The sequence below is a fragment of the Trachurus japonicus genome, chromosome 9 (genome assembly GCF_045865225.1).
Source record: "Trachurus japonicus isolate A0001 chromosome 9, Traja_1.0".
NCBI classification, from domain to species: domain Eukaryota; kingdom Metazoa; phylum Chordata; class Actinopteri; order Carangiformes; family Carangidae; genus Trachurus; species Trachurus japonicus.
In genome coordinates, this window is record NC_140915.1 from 25,185,170 (window position 1) to 25,204,847 (window position 19,678).

Genomic DNA, 19,678 nt, shown 5'->3' on the forward strand with positions numbered 1-19,678 from the left:
TCGCGCGATTAAAAAGGAAACGCCCACGAACTACGGACACCACGGAGGGACAACAACACATGAGGCGTTATGTCATTAGCTGTTAGCCATTAGCTCGAAGATGGCATCGTTTATAATCAAACCTGGCCACCTCCGCTGTGTCGTGAGGACAGGCCGGCTGCTGAGCGAGCACCGGACCAGGACGACGTTGTGTTCAGACAGAAGGTAGCCGTGCATCCCTGCTCTTTGTCACAGTACATGTGCAAAGTGTTGAACCCTGTTCATGTCAGTCATGTAACTGTTGTGATGAGAGTGGCAGCGTCTGTACAGGGACACAAATGTAGACTAATGCATTAACCAAAGGAAATGTTAGTTATTATTTAAATGTTGTGTAACTGAAGAACTGTCTATTTCCTTTACAGCTATGCCACCGAGGGAGACAGCAGGGTTCCTAAAATATACACCAAAACTGGAGACAAAGGTTTTTTTGTTAAATCTACTGGGGAAACAACATATTTTACCAGACTGTTGCAGTAGACAGATGAGTTGATTCTCATTGTACCCCTCGCAGGTTTCTCAAGCACATTTACAGGAGAAAGGAGGCCAAAGGAAGATCATATATTTGAAGCCCTGGGAAGCACAGATGAGCTGTCGTCAGCTATAGGGTAAAAATTCAATTGGTGAAATATCTTAGCTATTTAAAATATATATACCGGTGTGTATAAATGATCTGCTTCACCTAAGTTGGTCGTGTTAAATTGTACATTACAGCTTGGCCAGAGAATTTTGCCTTGACAAAGGCCACACGTTCACAGATCAACTGGACAAGGTTAGATTTTCATGTTGCATTTATTAACTTCCTCAGTACTGTTATGTTTACATTCACCAGAAATAAGATTTCTGACTACATTTTTGTAGATACAGTGCATTTTACAAGACGTCGGCTCCAATATCGCCACCCCTCGATCATCTGCAAGAGAGAGTCACATAAGTATGCACATGTTTGCAAATCTAAAGGAGTAAAATTGTCATTTTATTGAATCTTGTGTTTTAAGACGTTGCATTTTTTCTGTTTGTTGTTTCTTTAATGCTAGAAAAAACATCATTTTCTGCCCAGCCAATTACAAATCTGGAAACCTGGATTGATAACCTCACAAAGGAACTCCCCCCACTGACCAACTTCATTTTACCTGTAAGCCCATTTTTGCATCTGTAAACATAAAATTCTTGTATCTCAAAACTTTCCTGTTGCACTAACATTTGGACCTTCTATTTTCCAGTCTGGAGGGAAGAGCAGTGCGTCTTTGCACTTAGCTCGGACAGTCTGTCGGCGAGCTGAGCGCAGGTCAGTTATTGCATGCTCTTAGGCTCTAATATTATCTTGAACACATTTTATGCATCATATTTGTCTTGTTTTACTGGTATAGTTGGGTCTGACAGCTCTTTGCTTGTGTTATAGTGTTGCTCCAATTGTGCGGTCAGGGGAGGCTGATCCAGATGTTGCCAAATTTCTGAACAGGTTAGTCTAGTGCTTTACAATTAAATATGACATCATGGTTTGCCCACCACACATATGATTAATGTCCCTACATTTTCACTCAGATTGAGCGACTACCTATTCACTCTGGCCAGATATGCAGCCATGAAGGAAGGAAATGAAGAGAAAATCTACAAAAGACCTGAATGACCAGCTTGTCACATTGGGATCACTGATTCAAATACTTCAGTTATATTGTAAATATATGAATAAATATGATGTCAGAAATTATATTCATGCTTTGATGCAACTTTTGTCTTATCAAAACTTGAGAACAGACCATAACAAATGCAATAGCTGCTCAGTCTTTGACCATTCAGCCAGAATATGTGTATACAAAATACTGGTATCCTGTCATTTAATTGTGCACAGGTTATAGTTATAGTTATATACACAAGGTAGCTCACCAGAGAAACACTGAATAACTTAGATTGAACCCCTTTCTTGCTGGTCCCACAATTGTTATCCCACACTGATATTAAGCTACTATGGAAATCCTCTGTCAGATATGCCCACAGATTTATTCTAATGCACTAACAACATATTTGCATGTCAAGATTTGTTCGTGACCCAGGGTGCACTTGCTTGTTTTCCAACATGGCTCTGCTACCACCCTCCCACACAGTCACAGGATCTGGCACCAGCCCTGGCTCTTCTGGGACAGGGTACTGGCCCATGTCATCAGAGACAGATTGCGGTCCTCATAGGGCGGATATCGCAGATAGGTGACACATTCAAATCGTGTGCCTCTTAGCAGGCAGGATTTCTTGTGAGAGAATGTATCAAAGCTGTAGCGCCCGTGGTAGGAACCCATTCCACTGCCACCTGTCAAAAAAAATAACATGTTGTGAGAGTGGACAGATTGCTAGAAATATTATACCACCACTACATTTGACACATTTAATACTGGGGCATAACAGACTTGCCTACTCCACCGAAAGGCAGAGCCACCATCAGACTCTGCAGGACGCTGTCATTGGAGCAAAAGCTTCCACTTGAGGTCTCACTCATTAGTCGTGAAATTACCTGCAATGCCAAGAAGGCCAACACATGGTCAGATTGCAAGTTGGCTACACAAGCAGAACAATTAATACGGCATGTTTTGACTGTAATTGTTGTGGTGTACCTTACTGTTGCTGGAATATGCATACACACAGAGGGGTTTGTCTTGCTTATTAATGAAGGCTATTGCCTCGTCAACGTTATTGACAGTCAGAACAGGGAGAATTGGGCCAGAGATGTCCTGTTGCATGATGGGGTCTGATTCTGCAACGTCTGTCAATATTGTTGGAGCTTCAGATGAACAAAAAAAAGTGAGTATACGACAGTATAAGATAGATTGTTGCTGGCTTTATTTCAAGGAATCCAACATAGAGGATTCTTACCAATGTATTTCTCTGCTTCTATCACTTGCCCACCTACAGCCACTTTGCCTGACCTCCACAGAATGTCTCTTGTGCGGTTAAAGATCTCCAGGTTGACCATGCGGCCGAGGCTGCGGGATTCTCGGGGATCAGAACCATAGAACTGATTCAGGCAACACTTCAGGGCCTGCACCAGCTTTTCTTTGACATCCTCGTGGCACAGGATGTAGTCTGGAGCCACCAAGCTCTGTCCGGCATTATGGAAACGAGCCCAGGCAATGCGCTGTGCGGTGGTGGTGAGGTCGCATTGCTGGTCAACATAACAAGGGTTCTTGCCTCCCAGAATCAGAGTGACAGGTGTGAGAGTGCGAGCTGCAGCCTGAGCAATTCTGCTTCCATCCCCTCTGTTTCCTGCAGGGATTGACAGCCATCCTTTAACACATTCAAAATAATTCACTAAAATGTGCATTACATTTATTTTTGGGGGAGATTTCATCCTTACCTGTAAAAAGGACATGATCAAATTTGAGCTCCACAACTTCAGGCAAATCATTTGTGCCTGCAATAATTACATGGAAGCACTCCTTGAGGAAAATAAGAATTTTGTATCAGATCATTACATGTTAACAATAGAGGATTGCAGTACAACTTCAAAATCATCGTAAATGAGTTAGCTTTTCAGTCATTCTGCTTGGATAACAAAAGGTGGACGTTTCCAGATTTCACCACATCTAAAAATCCTCATTTCAAATCAGTAAGCTTCCTACCTGGAATCCACAATGAGACAGAGGTTTTGTTCTGATACCAAAACTGACAGGTCTCCATTTATCTGACCTCATTATGTGTGATGAGTGTAATCAAACTCCAGAACCAACTAATCTAATAGTATTTCCACTTAAGATTTATTAGATTAAAGAAACACAAACGTTATTCTGTGATGCCTCAAGGGTCAAGCATAATTTGTAAAATAACACTTATTGGATCAATCCATCCTCCCTACCCATTTGAAGCTACCAATACTCACATTGTCCAAGTAAAAAGGAAAGAGACGATGGAGCAGCTCTGATGTGTGAACGGTGCACTCAGAGGGGCCGATGATGGCACAGTTTCCTGCATAAATGAAACAAACATCTTCACTATCAGATCCCATCTTCTGCTTTTGCGTAGAAAAACTGAATGATCATGATTTAACTACATACAAACAAAATATGCATGTAAAAATTGCACCTGCTGCAATGGCCCCAACCAGTGGTACCAGACACATTTGGACAGGGCTATACCAGGCCCCGATGATGAACACCACCCCGAGCGGCTCACTGACAACCAGACACTCATCCAATGTGGTGGACTAAACCAAACAGACAAAATTAGGTTAAGATTAAGAATCAACAAAAGCACTGAACAGGAGTTCAGTTTACAGTTTTTCCAAGTAAGAAGGAGTAAAAGGCATCAGCCAACTTATATAACTGATTGTTCATATAAAAAGGGCAAGGCGACTTAAGTTTTAATCTGCTTTGGCAAGCTCAGCACAATACATTTCTTTGTAGCACCAAGAGGGAATGTTCTCTCAAAAAGGTTAGTCATGAATAATCCCAATGACATTGGAGATGTTTTTAGAGAAATGGGCTTTAACAAACAGAACAAGCTCACCAGGTTTCTCTCTACATGCTGCGGCTGCATCCACTTCTTCAGGTTGTTGATGGCATACTGTGCTTCATTCTTCACAAGCATCAGTTCAGACACAACTGTTTCAAATCGAGGCTTGTTAAAGAACAAGAAAAGTAACAAAAATTACTATTTGGACCATTATGTTAGCACTCTCGGCTTTAAAAAATTAGATTATTACACAGCACACAGGCATTTCCTCTCCTCCTCACCTTATGGAGGTCCCTTCCAAGGGCGTCCACAAAGTCACACTCATGTTCCTCCAGCATCCGCACCACAGCCTCCAGCTGAGCCTGTCTGAAGTTCTCCTTGAGGGTACGTCCAGCTTGAAAGGCAACTCTGGCCCTTTCCAGCAGATGCACGCACTCCACAGGGTACGTCTTCATGCACGGCTCCCCCAGCCTGGTCCTGAAACAGCAGCCAAATCACTGCTTTTAACGCTCTACAAGTCAACAACACGTTCTCAGTCTGTCTCATTACTGTACCTTCTGCATGTTAACCGGCCATTCCTCTGACAAGCAATGCACGCTCTCACTTTTAGACTCATGTTTACTCCAGTCAAGATTTCTCCACTGCTGATCTCTCTGAATGGAGTTACTGTGCAGTTAAGCCCATGTACCAGTGGCAGAGAGGATAGTGAGAACCCTAATAACTCCAGCCAATCAGCTGATGCACACAGACAAACAAGTCTAATCTTAAACGCTGCTACTGCAATGCATCATGCAGAGGAAAACCAAGGACAACAAAACTGAAAAATTGCTAAACATTAAAAAAAAAAAAAAAAAAACTTGACTGCTTGTTTTTCAACTTTTGGTTGACTCATCACTTCAATTAAAATGTTTTTTTTAAATTACCTTCGCAGGGCTTTGAACCATCGGCCTGGAGACGGGCTTGGTGGACTGCTGTTCATGGATGTTCTGCAGGTTCAGGTTGTTAATATAATGTTGTGACAAACCTCACAACAGTGACTGTTGTCACCTCACAGTGAAGGAACCGAGCACAATGAAGAGTATGACTCAGACGCACTACTTTCACACCATAATCCAGGAAAAGCAGAAAATGTGGGGTTGGGAAAGATTCTCAATCCTTTAACCTCTTGTTTATGTTTTAAACTGATTTCCAGAGCAATAAAACACTGAAGTCCTGTACAGCTCCACAGTGGAGGTGTGAGCCTCCTTCCTCCCTCAGCAGGTGTTTGCAATAAACTGATTTGATTCCCAAATGAAGAGGTGAGGCAATTGTGACTTGTTCTGAGAAAAGACAAAAACAGTCCATATGTGTGAATGATTTAAAGAAAATGATTTATATAATACTGGTAGACATGATTTAACATTACAGGAAAAAAGTATCTTACACATGGACAAATCTTACATGAGGAATCTCCTTTTTTTTTTCTTTACAACAACACACTCCATTTTGTAGTGCATCCCGTTTTGAAGATTCAAAGGTAAAAAGAGATGAAAACGTTCACAGGAAGGGTGGGAACATTTCCAGGATCATCTTTTTATTATTTTTATTTTGTACTAAAAGAGAGAATATCCAAAGTCAGCATCAGCAGTCCACACTGGTACATTTAAAGTTTAGCCTACTCTTGACATCATTTTAAAACAGATGAGTGACCTCATCAGACGACACGGACAAGCTTGTGAGGTATCTTTCATCTCTCTCACTCATGAACACACGCTTAGTGTTGTATGTGTCCTGTAAAAACCCATTTGCAGTGTTTCCATTTCTTGCTTTAATAGATGGAGGAGGAGGAGAGCTGAAGCAGAATCCTCCTGGCTGATTTGTCAGATTTGAAAATAGCTTAATCTCATTAGTAGACTGCAGGTAAATTCTATACAACCAGTGATAATTAATTTATATTTATATATATATATATAAGGGTTGCATTTTAATTATAATAATTTTTCTGTTAGTGGCCATGATAATATTAGTTAGAAACATGGCAACAATGACCAGTATGTTCTATAGTTTATGTTACTTAACAAAAGTATTCATACTCATTCATGACAGAAAACATTGTTTTGTTTTGCATAATAAAGTACTTGGTAAAGATATTTTCTTTCAACCCTTTCTTCTAAAGTTGCAGTCAACTTTCTGGTAGATGACTAAGAAGTCTCTTTCTTAACTTCATGATGTATTTGAACCCTGTGTAAAGTGATATTTAGGCTTATAAGGTTAACATTCACCCTCGTGTCCCCTTTCCAAAAAGCCACAAACAGCAGAAACGTGTGCAACATTTCCATCTAAAGGGAACATCAGCTCGCGCAGTCACATTTTGGTTGATGAACCAGTCCATGACATCATATTGAAAGGTTTTTTACGCCTCAGATTCTTTTTTAGCATGGCTTAAGAAGTCCACAGAGATCGGAGAGCGACACAGTAAGAGCCTCCTCGGTTGACGTCGTTGTTGTAGTGGTAGTACAGTGTTTGGGTTTCTGTGTCTTGTTAATAGTAGCAGAGAAAAAATCCAGGTACATAGCCCCCATTTGTATGGCTTGTTTCCAATATACGTGGTTACTGGTTACAGCTGAAATACAGTCAGACGTGACAGCGAGGGAGATGGAAAAATACATGAGGCACTCAGCATTATTGAAAGGTGTAGTGACAAATCCTTATTTTTACATTAAGTACAAAAACTAACATCGTTGATTGTTGATTTTACACTGTAGGTCAAGAATATGTGTGACATGGACACTTCGCCTGTGGCTGCTCCACAAGGTAGACACAAATAGGGACAAAACATTTCCAATTCGAGAGCATATTCTCTAACTCAAACAACAGAATGGTCAGGTTTTTTGTTTTGTTTTTTAAATCACAAAATCCTCTTCTCCTTCGACACAACTGAGGCAGATGTTTGGTTTTCAAACACACAAACCAGCGGGTGAACATTTCTCAGGTGCCTGCGGTGTCTTTTAGAGGGCAGAGATGAAACAGAAATGGGACATAATGTAATCAGCGCAGGATTACTGTTGTGAGCCACTCCTTCTTCGGGGAGGTTGAACACAAGACATTGATTTGTCTACCATTTATAAAAGATGCATTATGTTCAACAAAACATTTTAAGACTCATCCAATATCAGATAAAAGTTGCTTGGATAATGGAGTCCAAGCACGTAAGTATATTAACAATGCATCGCTTGGTTTCACTCGAGTGAGTCAACCACGTGTCTAATGGCTTGCATTGCATCTGTATTGCTTTCCAGTTCGCTTAAAATGTGTCAGGTCCAAGAATAATTTTGTTAAGCCTGAGAAACAGAGATCTAGCCACCGTACATCCACATCTCATCAAGTTGAATATGCAACATATTGAATTTTTGGAGTGGCAGAGGGAGATGCTTAAAATTGGATTGTGCTGCAGAAACGGCATCTCCTTTAATGTGAGGGAGTGAGCTGTAGTAGAGCTGAGCTCTTCCAGTTTTAAAAAGAGGTCCGGCACAATGCCCCTTTTGTTTAGATGATGCCCCTTCGACGTTGCAGGCTGTTGTCCAGGTAAACCAAGCCTCATGCTTGGTTCAAGCTGTTCAACACAAGCCTCCTGTGCAGATTGTCCTGATGCACCGGAGTTAGGAGAGCTCAAAGCCTGTGTTCATACTGATAGCATAGCGCAGCTTGTCACGCAGGATGCTCTTCTTGCTGTAGTTTGGCAGCTTGAGCAGGTTGAAGCAGGTTGATGAAGTGGGAAGTCGACCGCCGGGTTCTTTTTTGCGGATAGTGAAAAAGCCCCTAAGAACACTGCCGAGGGTGTCTCCAGTGTCCTACGCACAGGAAAGATTGTGTTAGTGAAAATGTAACACATGCCAGCTACAACACAACATTACAACAGCTTGTAAGCACCATCAGTTCGCTCCGTTTTCATCCATACCTGGTCATCCGAAACTTCCACACAACGGATGGAGAAAGGTGGTTTGAGGTAGGCAAAACCTAGAAGAGGTGGCCTTGAACAGCTGGTAACAAACTGAGAACACACATGTACGCGTATAAGAGACAATGGTTAAATCATCTTGTGTTGAAAATTAAATAGCTTTTCGCTGTGACAAACAAAGGACAGCTTACTTTAAGGAACATAGCCCTCTCTTCAGCATTGAAGTCACTGGACAGGATGTCCCACAGCCAGATGATGACACGATGGCTGCTGTGAAATCCTCCATAGTAGACTGTGTGTTTCCTGAGAAACAGAGGAAAACATCAGTGACGACGAGCATATTAAACTCTTGACAGCTGAACGAATGGGGGAAAGATGCCTATCTGTCCTAAGTAGATAACTGTAGTGATGGAAACATTTGCTGTACTTGAGGCGCATTTCCATAAGACATAATTTGTATCATTGTTGTGATAAGTGGGTGCAATATGGAACTCTATCAATCTAAATATATTAACCATATTAGAGGCATGATGATAGAAGATAAAGATGAGATGTTACATACTTGAGGTCATCTAGATCAATCTCAGCGTTGTCTCCTGAGACAAGACGCTGAACCTCGGGTGTGGAAAACATGTGCAGCCACTCTGGGTTGATGATGCTGCGGAAGCCTCGGATAAAAGCAGCAGTTTGCTCTTTAATCTGCGTGTGCATCCGGAAGTGAGCCATGAGGTGGATGTAGCTGATCCTGCGAAGACGGGGGAGATGAGGTCAGTTAGATGGAGATTTCCACTGGTCAGACAACAATCAGCAGAAGGTCCAACAAATGGGTCAGTACCCTACTATTAACTTTCACTTTTATCAGTATTTGCATACTTGTTTTCATTGGTGACTGGCATGGTTTTCCCCCCAGGTATCAGTTCATGACAGACAAGCTGTTAGGGAGCACAAGAAGTAAGTTTTTATATAACATAATATATTATGTATAGAGGCACTGCTTCACATCCTCCACATTTTCCATCCGTACCTGCCCCATGACATCCTCGTCATAGGATAACGTCAATCCTAGATCGCCTACATCTCCATCATAGCGCTGAAAATCAAATGTGAAATGTCCATTTGTTATAAGACACCAAATACGACAATGTGAAAACGATTAGTGGCAGTCCAGGTGTAATTTCCTCTGACCTTGATGGACGTGAGGTTCTTGTAAAATTCAGAGTCCAGTGAAGGGAGTTCGTCGATGGAGCTGTAGAAAGTGCTGTGGTGGTGACCCAAGACTTGACTGAGGAAGAAGGAGGCGAACGGGACGTCCACAACGATGCCCTTAATACAAAGACATAATGAAGATACAGTCACGTATCATCTAAAACAACGCCTTCAGAGTGAGAACAGGAAATTAGGCATTAGATGAAACGCACCTCATAAACAGCTTTCCCGAGCATCTTCCCCACAAACTCAAACAGCTGCAAATGGTTCTCGTGGATGTAAGAGGTGGGTGAAGGATACAGCCTCTCATTTCCACTTGTAGTCTATGAATAAATAAACATAATATCATACAGACATATACTGTATAAACAAAGTCAGCAGCAGAGGTGTGGTGATTTAAAAAAAACAAACAAACTAGCACACTATTTGCCCTAAATACCTTAAACAGGTTGAGAGCAGGATTGAAGACTTTCTTAATGATCTCCTCTAGAAACTCTTTGAAGACACCGTCCTGGTCGATACCGGCCTCGTCCACTCCCAGGTCATTAACAAACTTCACACGAATGACGCCCTTTATAGAGTTCACTGGCAGTCGACGGAGCTGGTCATATCCATCCTAAGATGAGCCAAGTTATTATTATTTTGGGATGACTGATACAGAAGAATACATTCATACGCTGCTCTTAAACTTTATCCGATTTGTTTGTTACCTCCAACATCCGTGAGCGACGAATGGTAATATGGGTGACGTGTGGTGAGGCAGAGCTCGTTTCTACCAATCCAAGACTTTCCTTTTCCTTTGTGACGATGTTCCTGAACAGCAACACCCTCTAAGGTTGAGAGAGAAACCGGTTATACGACTGAAAATGCGAATGACATAGTCATCAAATAAAGAATCCTGATAACTCACGTTTTTATGTGGAATGACATGTGGGATGTACTGCAGTAGAAGTTGGGCTCTTTTCTTTCCTTTCTCCAGCTCTTGGAACAACAGACTTGGCTTCAGGTCCCTGAAGGCAACACCACAAATACATAAAGGTGAAATGCAATAAAAAAGCAGTCTTTCCTGAAACAGAGGGCTGGTGTCTGGGATGTCAACAGATATTCTGCGTTCCAGTGTTTATTTACTTGCGTAGCCAGTGGTCATCAGGGGTGAACCTTCGCCTGCAGTCTCGTTCATAAAGCACCATGAGCCAGCCATGAACGCTGTGGAACAACTCTAGTTTCTCTCCCTTGGCATTTTCTATATAACACACAGCTTTTCAGTATTAAAACATACACGTTTCAATTAGTCACAAATCATCACAACTTTGGAAATTCAGCGAGGTCACATGCTCACCTAAGATGCCATCCCATACCATCTTGAACACAAATGTGTTCAGAAATGAAGAGATGGTGAGGAGTTCTTCTATCTTGAAAGATGTTTGTTCTTCATAAACTTCAATGTCATCCAGAATTCTGTAAAATGTTTACAATATATCACAAAATGTTGCAACAAAAAAAGGGGCCTCTTATCTAACAAATACATTTTTTTTTTTAAATCTGTGAAATTACGTGATGAGGTGGCGTGAGCAGTCACAGAAAAGCATGAGCATAGACAGGAGCTGCTTGGACTCCTCAGTGTCATTGTTCAGACACTCCATGAAGAGCTTGAGGCCTCCCTGAGGACCCAGCTCGCAGATGAAGGCCCAGAGTTTGGGCAGAAGATCATCGAGATGTGTCAGGCCTGTAGGAAAACAGAGAAAGCACAGTGAAAATGAGATTTCCAGGTTGTTTCAAAACTACTGAATAACAATAAAAAAAAAAACACATCTAAGATTCTTTGTGCTGACCTGTGAGGATCTGGAGGCGTATTTGTGTGAGCGTAGACAGAGCCGTCTGGTAGAGCACACAGATGCTGCAAACCTTCTGAACTTCAGCAGAGTCGACTCGTTTCCCTCCTACTGGTTTCAGGATGTTTCTCACAGAAGCCGACTTCTGAAATGCTCGCTTGAAGAGGTCTGTCAACACACAGGGGATGGAAAAACTTTCAACAAACTTCCAATGTTTTTTTTTTTTTTTATCTTAACCCCAAACATTGTATTCATTTAAAACATTGGAATCGGTTTGGATTTATACTGTAACTCACTTTTAACTGGTAGATTGTTTTGTGATGTGCTCGGTTGTGGAGGCGGGGGAGTGGGCTCCTGACTCTCCAGCTTTTTAGAGAGGACATCACTGAAGAGCGTACGGATGACAGAAACGCCCCACAGGTACTGAAGCTGCTTCGTGACCAGCGGCATCGACTCATTTAAGCTACGGAGAAGAGCAAAGGCAGTGTTGATTATATCTACCTATCTGTCATCTGGAACCATCATGAAGTCTGATCAAGCCGTCTTCGTCTTGTAACGTTCTGTGCAATATCTTACTATAAGTTAAATGGGAATCTGGCTTATGATTCAAGTAAACAGTGTCTCTTTTACTGACCCGTAGTCCACTGTTTGTGAGAACCAGCCCAGGACAGGATGCCAGTGGGTCAGGTTGGACTTCTTTTGGGATACATATCTCTGGCAGTAGGACAGCATGTCGGTCAGGTCCTTCACAAAATGCCCGGCCTCCTCCTCCAGGACTTTCTCAGTAAGGTAACCCAGGTGAATCAGGTTGCCTATCAAACAGACCAAGTCACAAGGGTTAAAGGACGTGCAACGATTCTCTCATTCATACACAACAAGATCAGGTCAGTGAAAGTGCCAAATCCTAAATGTTATACCAAGTAAGCAGAGTGTGTGGCTCCCCTCGAGACAGACACAGATGTCTGAACACTGTTCTTCCCGACTCAGAAACAAGATAAACTTCCGCAGGAGGTCGTGCGTCTGGATGGAGCCCATACACTGTTAGGACGAACAAAATGTTAAAACCTCCCCTCTAACAGTTCAGATCATTAATGTTGATATGACTAGGGTTTTACCTCTGGAGTGAGCACATTGAGGTGACATATAACGGCTGGGACTGACATGATGTGGATGAGGAATGATCTTAGCAGGTTGTCGGAGAAGTGAGCAGCGATGACAGGCCTAGAAAATATTATGAACAAAAGATTGAAAACACAGATATTACATGTCTCCTGCTCTCTATCCATTAAAATCTGAATATACCGTTTGGTTTTATTTTGAAAAGCGGTTCCATCTGTAAAATCACTAACTCCCGACTCACCTTAGTGACAATGTGAAGACAGCCGTTAGAGTGCCTTTGGACAGAGATGGTTTTGAACGAGCCAAGCCATTGGTCAGCAAGATCTAAATAAGGAAAGTTAAAGGGACATACATTACGGAAATTTCAGTTGGCTTCAGAGAGGAAAAGAGGTAAAGACACAGTTTCACTGATTCTCTTGGTAAAACTGAAAAAGTATGAGCTCTAATACTGAACCTGCAGTACTGAGTAGAATCCCTTTTGATTGAGGTGGCCCATGATATTTTCACAGATCTTCATCAAAGGAGGTCTGAGAGCTTCTCCTAAAATAACAAGGGGAAAAATATTGTTTTTCTTTGCCATGCCCCCCAATAACAAAAGATACATTTACAACAACAACTTGAGACATACCCTTCCCTCTGACTATTCGCCAGGTTGAAGTGTCTGTGAAGGTCACCAACATGGTGAGGTACAGAGTTACCAATTTATTGTCCTGAAGTATGTCAGGCTGCAAATCACAGAAGACAGAGTTATCTTGTGTACAGTGGACATTATGAGAGGAATATCGAAACACATTTTCCACCTCAAAACCCAAACCTTTAAATTTTTCAGTAGCTGACAGCAGGTCCACAGCACATCCTTTATCTGCTTGAGCCAGGGGATAGTGAGGTCTTTGGAGAGAGCCAAGGACACATACCAGACCTGAGAGCCCAGTGTGAAAACAGTCATGAGACAAAAATCACACATAAGTATGACTGAAATGTGAAGGGTAAAATGTGAGCGCACTCACCTTAGGCTCATTTTCAACTTCCATGCTGGCAAGAATAGCACGACAAAGCTTCTCGAACCTCTGTATGATGTATAAAATTAGAGTCATTACAGGACAAGAATATAATCTGTGTTTGTTATGTTTATTAAACAGTCTGTCAAAGACAAGTAATGGGGTCAGTGACAAATACGGGTTGGCAAGATGAGCAGTTAGGAAATATATTAAAAAATTGTTTTAAAAGCATGCATCAGATTTGTTTAAATGTACATTTTGTATTCATGTTGGGTTTTTTTGCACCATTTTTTAACAAACGTAAGACTGAATGCCCCTGAAAATGTCAAATGGCGTAACCACAAAAGAATGATAAATATTAAATATTTTATCCACCTACAGTGGATTTATAAAAAGAAAATATATACTTTACATTGAATGGAAATATACTTTTTTGCTGTGTTTCTATATTTAAATCTTTATGCATTTTGGCAATACTGAGCAGGACATATCCTAAAAACACAGCTTTTTTCTAAGTAATGTGACAAATTATGTCAAATTTGTCAAGAAACATAGTGCTGCATTGCAAAAATGAATTAAAAACACCACAAACACCATTGTTTTTGTAGACTCATACCATTTGACATGTGAACTTACCAAATTTAAATTTATGAGTAATATTTTAACCTTGTCTTGCAGCAGTTATGATCATCGGGTCTTTCTCTGTAATACCATGTCCTGTTACATGGTCTTCTTTACAATATTAACAAAATGGCCTATAAATAGTGGTTACATTGCCTGACACTTCATGTAGTTTAGCCTGATTCCCCAATTAAAAATTTCATATTTAGAACAATTGTATTCCATTACCTTTATCTAATCCAAAAAGTACTAACAAAAGATCATGCCAAACTAGTTGATAGGTGTTTGATTGAGAACTGTAGTGATTTTAAGCGAGTTTAATTATTTAGACACTTAGACTTTGTCATAATTTTCCAATATATTCTCTTAAAATAGATTAAAAGCAGAAATTGTATATTGGGTCCAATACCTATATAAAAGTGAACTAACTTGTACACAAACCATCATTATTCACGTTTAAACTTAATCAGCACAGCTAGTAACTCACCATCTTATCCTCTTGGCGGAATACGAACAGTAATTTCCGAGCAATTTTGAAAATTGAAAGTGCATTTCTTTTTGACGTCCCAGTTTCAGAGGGCTGAAAATAGTCATCAACCTCTTTCCTAGTAAGACACACAAAAAAATCATAGAGCCTACAGTTATGAAAATATAAAAACCAATATCTCTTAATTCACCCATGAGGTCCACAGCAAACATGATCAAAATCAAAACTTTTCTAATCACAGATGACTGACAGATGAAATCTGAAAATGAAAAAACTGACTCCACCTTATCTGCTTCTGGAGTCGGCAGCGACAGAGAAATCTCCTGACCAGAGACTGGATGTTGATCGCCGCCCTCTCCTTCTCCTTCTGCCCCTTCCTCTCCTCCCTGGCCTGCCTGGCTTTGTCCAGGAACTCGGACTTGGAGCTCTGAGTTACACTAAACATCGTGCACCCTAGAAAACAGGGATATATAAAACGCTTGACTGCTGTACAACAAACTTAGAAACTGATAAGACAGCCTATCTGTGTTGATGACATTTTGACAGCGGCTTCAGAGCAAATGTCTGTACTTTACTGTTATTGTGACACCCTAATAACAACTGCACATCTTTACATTGTCTGGGTTGGAGCTAATAGTAAATAACCTACCTGCGATGATCCTCAAATGAAGTTGTCTGGCCTTCAGGCTCACCTGCCGCTATACCCCCGCAGTCATTTGGTTATCCTTGAGATCCGAGCTGGAGGAAAGCCAACTGAAACGCCAGGACTAACTTGTCATCTCTAGAGAAACGGGGACGACACAGTAAAGATGGAGCTGGGTTAGTTAGCACACAGGGCTAGTTCGCCGCTTGTCGGCTTGATACTGCCTCGGGGATAATCTTGTCACGTTAATTTAGCGATATTTATTATCGTTGCGCTGTTAGGTTTGGTCCTGTATCAATGACATTCTCAAAAACACGGGGAACATACCGTTTCGAAATGTAAACAATGAGAGCAGATCCGTACATTGACTGCAGCCATTAATCCCATGTGTCGCATTAAATGACTCCGGGTAGCGTTTGTCCTCACGTATAAATCGTTAAATGAAACAATTTCTTGTTAAAAGGTCTTGGGTATGCCAAGCTATATTTGTTCGAGCTGTAATTATAGAAACTTTGTATTTTTGGTGATGAATAAACCTTTAAATTAGAGTGTTTGGCGAGAGGGACTGTTATTACTGTTACTCCTTTTACACCGGAAATGAGTAGGCTAACATTAAAACAAATGAAGCTATTTTCTTTTAAAAAGTCAATTAAAAGTGGCAGAATGGAAAGTGGACTGGAGTGAAGCAATGTGTTCTTTTGTCTCATTTACTTTGTGCTGGACACTCTGTTTAACCTGAACAAAAGTATGTGAACTGTCCCTTTAAACACAGCAGCAGCGCAGGATGGTTGACGTCATTTTCAGAAGTGCGCAGCCTTGACCGGAAGGAAGTGGGTGTTAGCTGACTGACGTTAGCGAGCTACATTTACAAAGTCTGCTGCGGCTTCTATGGTAAATATACTTTGGTTTTAACAAGAGATAGGTTCAAACACGATGATGAGATCACATAGAGAGTACTTTATAATTATAGACCTGACATGTGTATTATTTTGTTGCCAGATTTGTATTAATTCAGGTTCGATTAGTTGATGCTAACTAGCCTGCTCGCTCTGTAACTTAGCCGTCCTGTCTACAATGAATTTACCACTGACTGGGTTGAGAGAAATGGTTCAGTGTTTTACTTTATACTGAGAAAGGAGGAAACTCGCGAACGTAAATTACGCTGAAGAAAGAAAAGTAACCTGGTAACAAAAGTGTGTAGTGCTGTTTTTGGATTGCCTCTAGTCCGTCCAAAGCTTTATCACGACAACATGAGCATAAAATAAATGCTATTTTTCGTAGAATTGTTCTGAGAGAATTAAAGTTTACATTTGATACGTTTTTAACGTAGTTGTTTTTGATATTATATGAACAACAACTGCATCCACCTTTTTACAAGTGTCCGAGTTGTAAATAATTACTGACTATTTGTGTTATTTTGTTCCTTTATCATAATGAAGTCATACTGATACTGAGTCGGTATACTTGTCCCTGTTTTGATTTAATTGATTTTAATGGTAAGTAATAACAACTGGGTATGGGGCGTGTAGCCACAGACTGTTAAGGGAAGTCACAGATGATGGGGGATGGGCTAGACTTAATTGATTGGGAAATTTTTCTTTAAAAGAGGAATGTGTATCTATATTAACCGTAATACAAACTAATCAACTGAGATTGTTGTCATAATACAGGTGCCATTCATGCATTATCTTGTTCTACCACAGGAAGAGATGTCAGGAGAGAGCGTGGTGAGCTCGGCAGTGCCGGCAGCTACAACCCGGACTACATCCTTCAAGGGCTCCAGCCCCAGCTCCAAGTATGTGAAGTTAAATGTGGGTGGGGCGCTGTACTACACTACAATGCAGACTCTAACCAAACAGGACACAATGCTCAAAGCCATGTTCAGTGGAAGGATGGAGGTCCTCACAGACAGTGAAGGTGAGCTATTAGTAGAAAAATATTTTAATTACATGTAGGTTAATCTCTTCACAGGTTGTAGTCGGTTACTAAGCAGTAATTTACTATTTCATATTCATAGGTTGGATTTTGATTGACCGCTGTGGGAAACACTTTGGAACAATCCTCAACTACCTTCGAGACGGGGCGGTGCCGCTCCCAGACAGCCGACGGGAGACCGAGGAACTGCTTGCTGAGGCCAAGTATTACCTTGTCCAAGGCCTAGCTGATGAATGTACAGCTGCCTTGCAGGTACAGTCATCACAATGGGCTGTCAAATATATAAATGTTTTATATACCACCATGTTATCATGATTGACAGGTGAAACCTTTTTAATACAAAAAAAATTAATGTTTTCCTCCAGAACAAAGAAACTTATGAGCCCCTTTGTAAAGTGCCCCTGATGACATCGTCTAAGGAGGAACAGAAGCTTATTGCAACATCTAATAAGGTATGTTATGATATTGTCTGGATAATGTGTGGGATTATTCATAGTCAGTATCGGAACAAATGTCATTCAGATATTTAAAAATAATAATAATAATAATTCAGATATTTCTTTGTCTTTACAGCCTACCGTCAAACTGCTGTATAACAGAAGCAACAACAAATATTCATATACCAGGTGAGTTCCCGTCAACTAACATCTGGGAATAGCATAATCTGCTTCAAGAAGAAGAAATATAACACGGTGAAATCCTGCAAGATGTGTTAATGAATGAGTGTCCTGTAACTTCTCACCTTTCAGCAATTCTGACGACAATATGCTGAAAAATATTGAGCTGTTTGACAAGCTTTCTTTGCGATTCAACGGCCGGGTCCTCTTCATCAAAGATGTTATCGGGGATGAGATCTGTTGTTGGTCATTCTATGGCCAGGGGCGAAAGATTGCTGAAGTGTGCTGCACCTCCATCGTCTATGCCACAGAAAAGAAGCAGACAAAGGTGAAGACTTTTTTTTTTTCTGAAGAGTTGGTCACTTTCTTGTAAGTGTACTTTATGTATAGTTGTCTCCAGTTTCTCATACAAGTCCCCACTTTTTCTCCTAGGTTGAGTTCCCTGAGGCACGCATCTATGAGGAGACCCTCAACATCCTGCTGTATGAATCCCACGATGGGAGGGGTCCCGACAATGCCCTGCTGGAGGCCACAGGGGGCGCTGCAGGACGATCTAATCATCTGGATGAAGACGAGGAGCGTGAACGAATTGAACGAGTTCGTAGGATTCATATCAAACGACCGGATGACCGCACACACCACCACCAGTGACCTTCCTCCCCCGACCCGTCAGCCTGTGTCTCTGACCCAGGACAGTCTTTGCATCACGCTTGTGCCTTACAACACCCAGCGCCTCTCTGTCTCACTTCCACTCTTACTTTAACAGCTTTCTCTAGGAGACTACTCTGAGACGAGTGTTACACAACAGTGTGTAGTGGTGAAATGATTTTGTGTGTGTTTGTGTCCACTTGTCATCTTTCATGTGTGGTCTGACAGGTTGTGATGTTTGTTAGTCCTGACAACTCCTATCACTGTTTTTCTGCAGAGGCCCATAGGCATGGATGTTTGCATTCAGCACTGCTGGTGACCCCACAGTTTCACCTGTGTGTGTGAAGAGAACAAAAATTTTATCAGTATACATTTCCTAATTGAGGTCGTACCTAGATTACATCCAAGAGCGCAAGAATTATCGAATATAAGCAGCTACAAATTGATGCAGATCATTTTTGCCTCTCGTTATGAGATTCTGACGGGTCCACTGTAAGTTCATCAGTGGATGAACTAGATGTTCTTCACAATGGGGCCACATGGTGGCACTGTTTTATTCTTAGAAGATGTTACCATGGCTATTATATGTAGCCTGCAGATAAGAGCAATTACACCTTTTAAAATTTTTTATAATTTTTGATACAGTTATCACTGGTGGATGCAGCATTTCACTGTAGTGCTTCTGCTATATTTAGTTTTAACATTATGCATTTTCCCTTCACTTCACTAAATTATTATTATTTTCAGTGGAGGCAACTTGAGCTGTGACCTGAGGTGTTAAATGTACTGGGGTGATTGAATGGTGGATGCTGAGGTTGAAGTGAATGACTGTAACCAGAGCTCTCCCAGGCGGGAAGGGAATCCTTTCTACAAGCTTTTAACAGCGAGAGAAATTAGACCCGTCCTTCACCACAGCATTCATCAGAGAATGTACTGTTTGCACACAATAGGTTTGAGTTGAATTATGTCTAACAATCGCAGTATTTGTAGGTCTGTTGTACAGAAGTGAACATATGTATGTTTTATATTTATACCTACTTTATCACAAATAAATTTCTACAAACACGTTTGACCTGTTTAATTCTCACATTCACATTATTAGTGAACATATAAAATTGACATATGGATTTATACATAAGAAATCACAATTACACATTCT

At 41.0% G+C, this 19,678-nt stretch overlaps 4 protein-coding genes across 8 annotated transcripts; 2 read left to right on the top strand and 2 right to left on the bottom strand.

Moving 5' to 3' along the window:
- The first annotated feature begins 22 nt into the window (after positions 1-22).
- Positions 23-1,749, top strand: mmab (metabolism of cobalamin associated B). The gene is made up of 9 exons (XM_085786887.1): positions 23-204; positions 402-460; positions 551-644; positions 751-808; positions 898-970; positions 1,074-1,171; positions 1,260-1,324; positions 1,439-1,498; positions 1,582-1,749. Exons 1-9 carry the CDS (start codon positions 101-103, stop codon positions 1,664-1,666), a joined length of 696 nt encoding a protein of 231 aa, XP_085643013.1. The 5' UTR covers positions 23-100; the 3' UTR covers positions 1,667-1,749.
- aldh3b4 (aldehyde dehydrogenase 3 family, member B4) lies at positions 813-5,722 on the bottom strand. Its single transcript, XM_085786883.1, has 11 exons — positions 5,400-5,722; positions 4,758-4,953; positions 4,531-4,641; positions 4,108-4,228; positions 3,905-3,990; positions 3,383-3,464; positions 2,902-3,291; positions 2,643-2,809; positions 2,443-2,542; positions 2,055-2,341; positions 813-949 (listed from the first exon to the last, which is right to left on the bottom strand). Exons 1-10 carry the CDS (start codon positions 5,453-5,455, stop codon positions 2,142-2,144), a joined length of 1,509 nt encoding a protein of 502 aa, XP_085643009.1. The 5' UTR covers positions 5,456-5,722; the 3' UTR covers positions 813-949; positions 2,055-2,141.
- Positions 5,723-6,055: 333 nt separating this feature from the next.
- On the bottom strand, positions 6,056-15,720 carry ube3b (ubiquitin protein ligase E3B). 5 transcript variants are annotated; one of them, XM_085786878.1, is made up of 28 exons: positions 15,647-15,720; positions 15,322-15,457; positions 14,961-15,129; positions 14,677-14,794; positions 13,578-13,637; positions 13,385-13,489; positions 13,199-13,295; positions 13,025-13,107; positions 12,812-12,894; positions 12,567-12,672; positions 12,369-12,489; positions 12,086-12,263; positions 11,748-11,914; positions 11,452-11,619; positions 11,174-11,345; positions 10,959-11,077; positions 10,748-10,862; positions 10,530-10,629; positions 10,330-10,449; positions 10,059-10,235; positions 9,832-9,942; positions 9,599-9,736; positions 9,438-9,503; positions 9,287-9,345; positions 8,976-9,158; positions 8,605-8,716; positions 8,414-8,506; positions 6,056-8,306 (listed from the first exon to the last, which is right to left on the bottom strand). In XM_085786878.1, the coding sequence occupies exons 3-28, from the start codon at positions 15,119-15,121 to the stop codon at positions 8,115-8,117; spliced, it is 3,204 nt and encodes a 1,067-aa protein (XP_085643004.1). In that variant the 5' UTR covers positions 15,122-15,129; positions 15,322-15,457; positions 15,647-15,720; the 3' UTR covers positions 6,056-8,114. The 5 variants fall into 5 exon arrangements, with proteins under 5 accessions (XP_085643004.1, XP_085643005.1, XP_085643003.1 ...); XM_085786879.1 differs by having other exon boundaries at positions 15,326-15,457; positions 15,647-15,719; XM_085786877.1 differs by having other exon boundaries at positions 13,025-13,110; positions 15,326-15,457; positions 15,647-15,719.
- A 431-nt stretch (positions 15,721-16,151) lies between these two features.
- Positions 16,152-19,584, top strand: kctd10 (potassium channel tetramerization domain containing 10). The gene is made up of 7 exons (XM_085786889.1): positions 16,152-16,210; positions 17,023-17,236; positions 17,337-17,506; positions 17,620-17,706; positions 17,828-17,880; positions 18,004-18,199; positions 18,304-19,584. The coding sequence occupies exons 1-7, from the start codon at positions 16,208-16,210 to the stop codon at positions 18,520-18,522; spliced, it is 942 nt and encodes a 313-aa protein (XP_085643015.1). The 5' UTR covers positions 16,152-16,207; the 3' UTR covers positions 18,523-19,584.
- Positions 19,585-19,678: the final 94 nt, after the last annotated feature.

What these genes read in the sequence shown, in the direction of transcription:
- mmab (XM_085786887.1), top strand. Translation starts at nt 101, where the DNA reads ATGGCATCGTTTATAATCAAACCTGGCCACCTCCGCTGTGTCGTGAGG. An exon ending in TCACAGATCAACTGGACAAG is followed by an intron (nt 809 to 897) that starts GTTAGATTTTCA and finishes ACATTTTTGTAG; the next exon opens with ATACAGTGCATTTTACAAGA. An exon ending in TGCAAGAGAGAGTCACATAA is followed by an intron (nt 971 to 1,073) that starts GTATGCACATGT and finishes CTTTAATGCTAG; the next exon opens with AAAAAACATCATTTTCTGCC.
- aldh3b4 (XM_085786883.1), bottom strand. Translation starts at nt 5,455, where the DNA reads ATGAACAGCAGTCCACCAAGCCCGTCTCCAGGCCGATGGTTCAAAGCC. An exon ending in GGTTGGGGCCATTGCAGCAG is followed by an intron (nt 3,991 to 4,107) that starts GTGCAATTTTTA and finishes TCATTTATGCAG; the next exon opens with GAAACTGTGCCATCATCGGC. An exon ending in TGATCATGTCCTTTTTACAG is followed by an intron (nt 3,292 to 3,382) that starts GTAAGGATGAAA and finishes CAATCCCTGCAG; the next exon opens with GAAACAGAGGGGATGGAAGC.
- ube3b (XM_085786876.1), bottom strand. Translation starts at nt 15,121, where the DNA reads ATGTTTAGTGTAACTCAGAGCTCCAAGTCCGAGTTCCTGGACAAAGCC. An exon ending in CCACACACTCTGCTTACTTG is followed by an intron (nt 12,264 to 12,368) that starts GTATAACATTTA and finishes TCTGTTTGATAG; the next exon opens with GCAACCTGATTCACCTGGGT. An exon ending in ACGCCTCCAGATCCTCACAG is followed by an intron (nt 11,346 to 11,451) that starts GTCAGCACAAAG and finishes GTTTTCCTACAG; the next exon opens with GCCTGACACATCTCGATGAT.
- kctd10 (XM_085786889.1), top strand. An exon ending in TTATTGCAACATCTAATAAG is followed by an intron (nt 17,707 to 17,827) that starts GTATGTTATGAT and finishes TTGTCTTTACAG; the next exon opens with CCTACCGTCAAACTGCTGTA. An exon ending in CAGAAAAGAAGCAGACAAAG is followed by an intron (nt 18,200 to 18,303) that starts GTGAAGACTTTT and finishes TTTTTCTCCTAG; the next exon opens with GTTGAGTTCCCTGAGGCACG.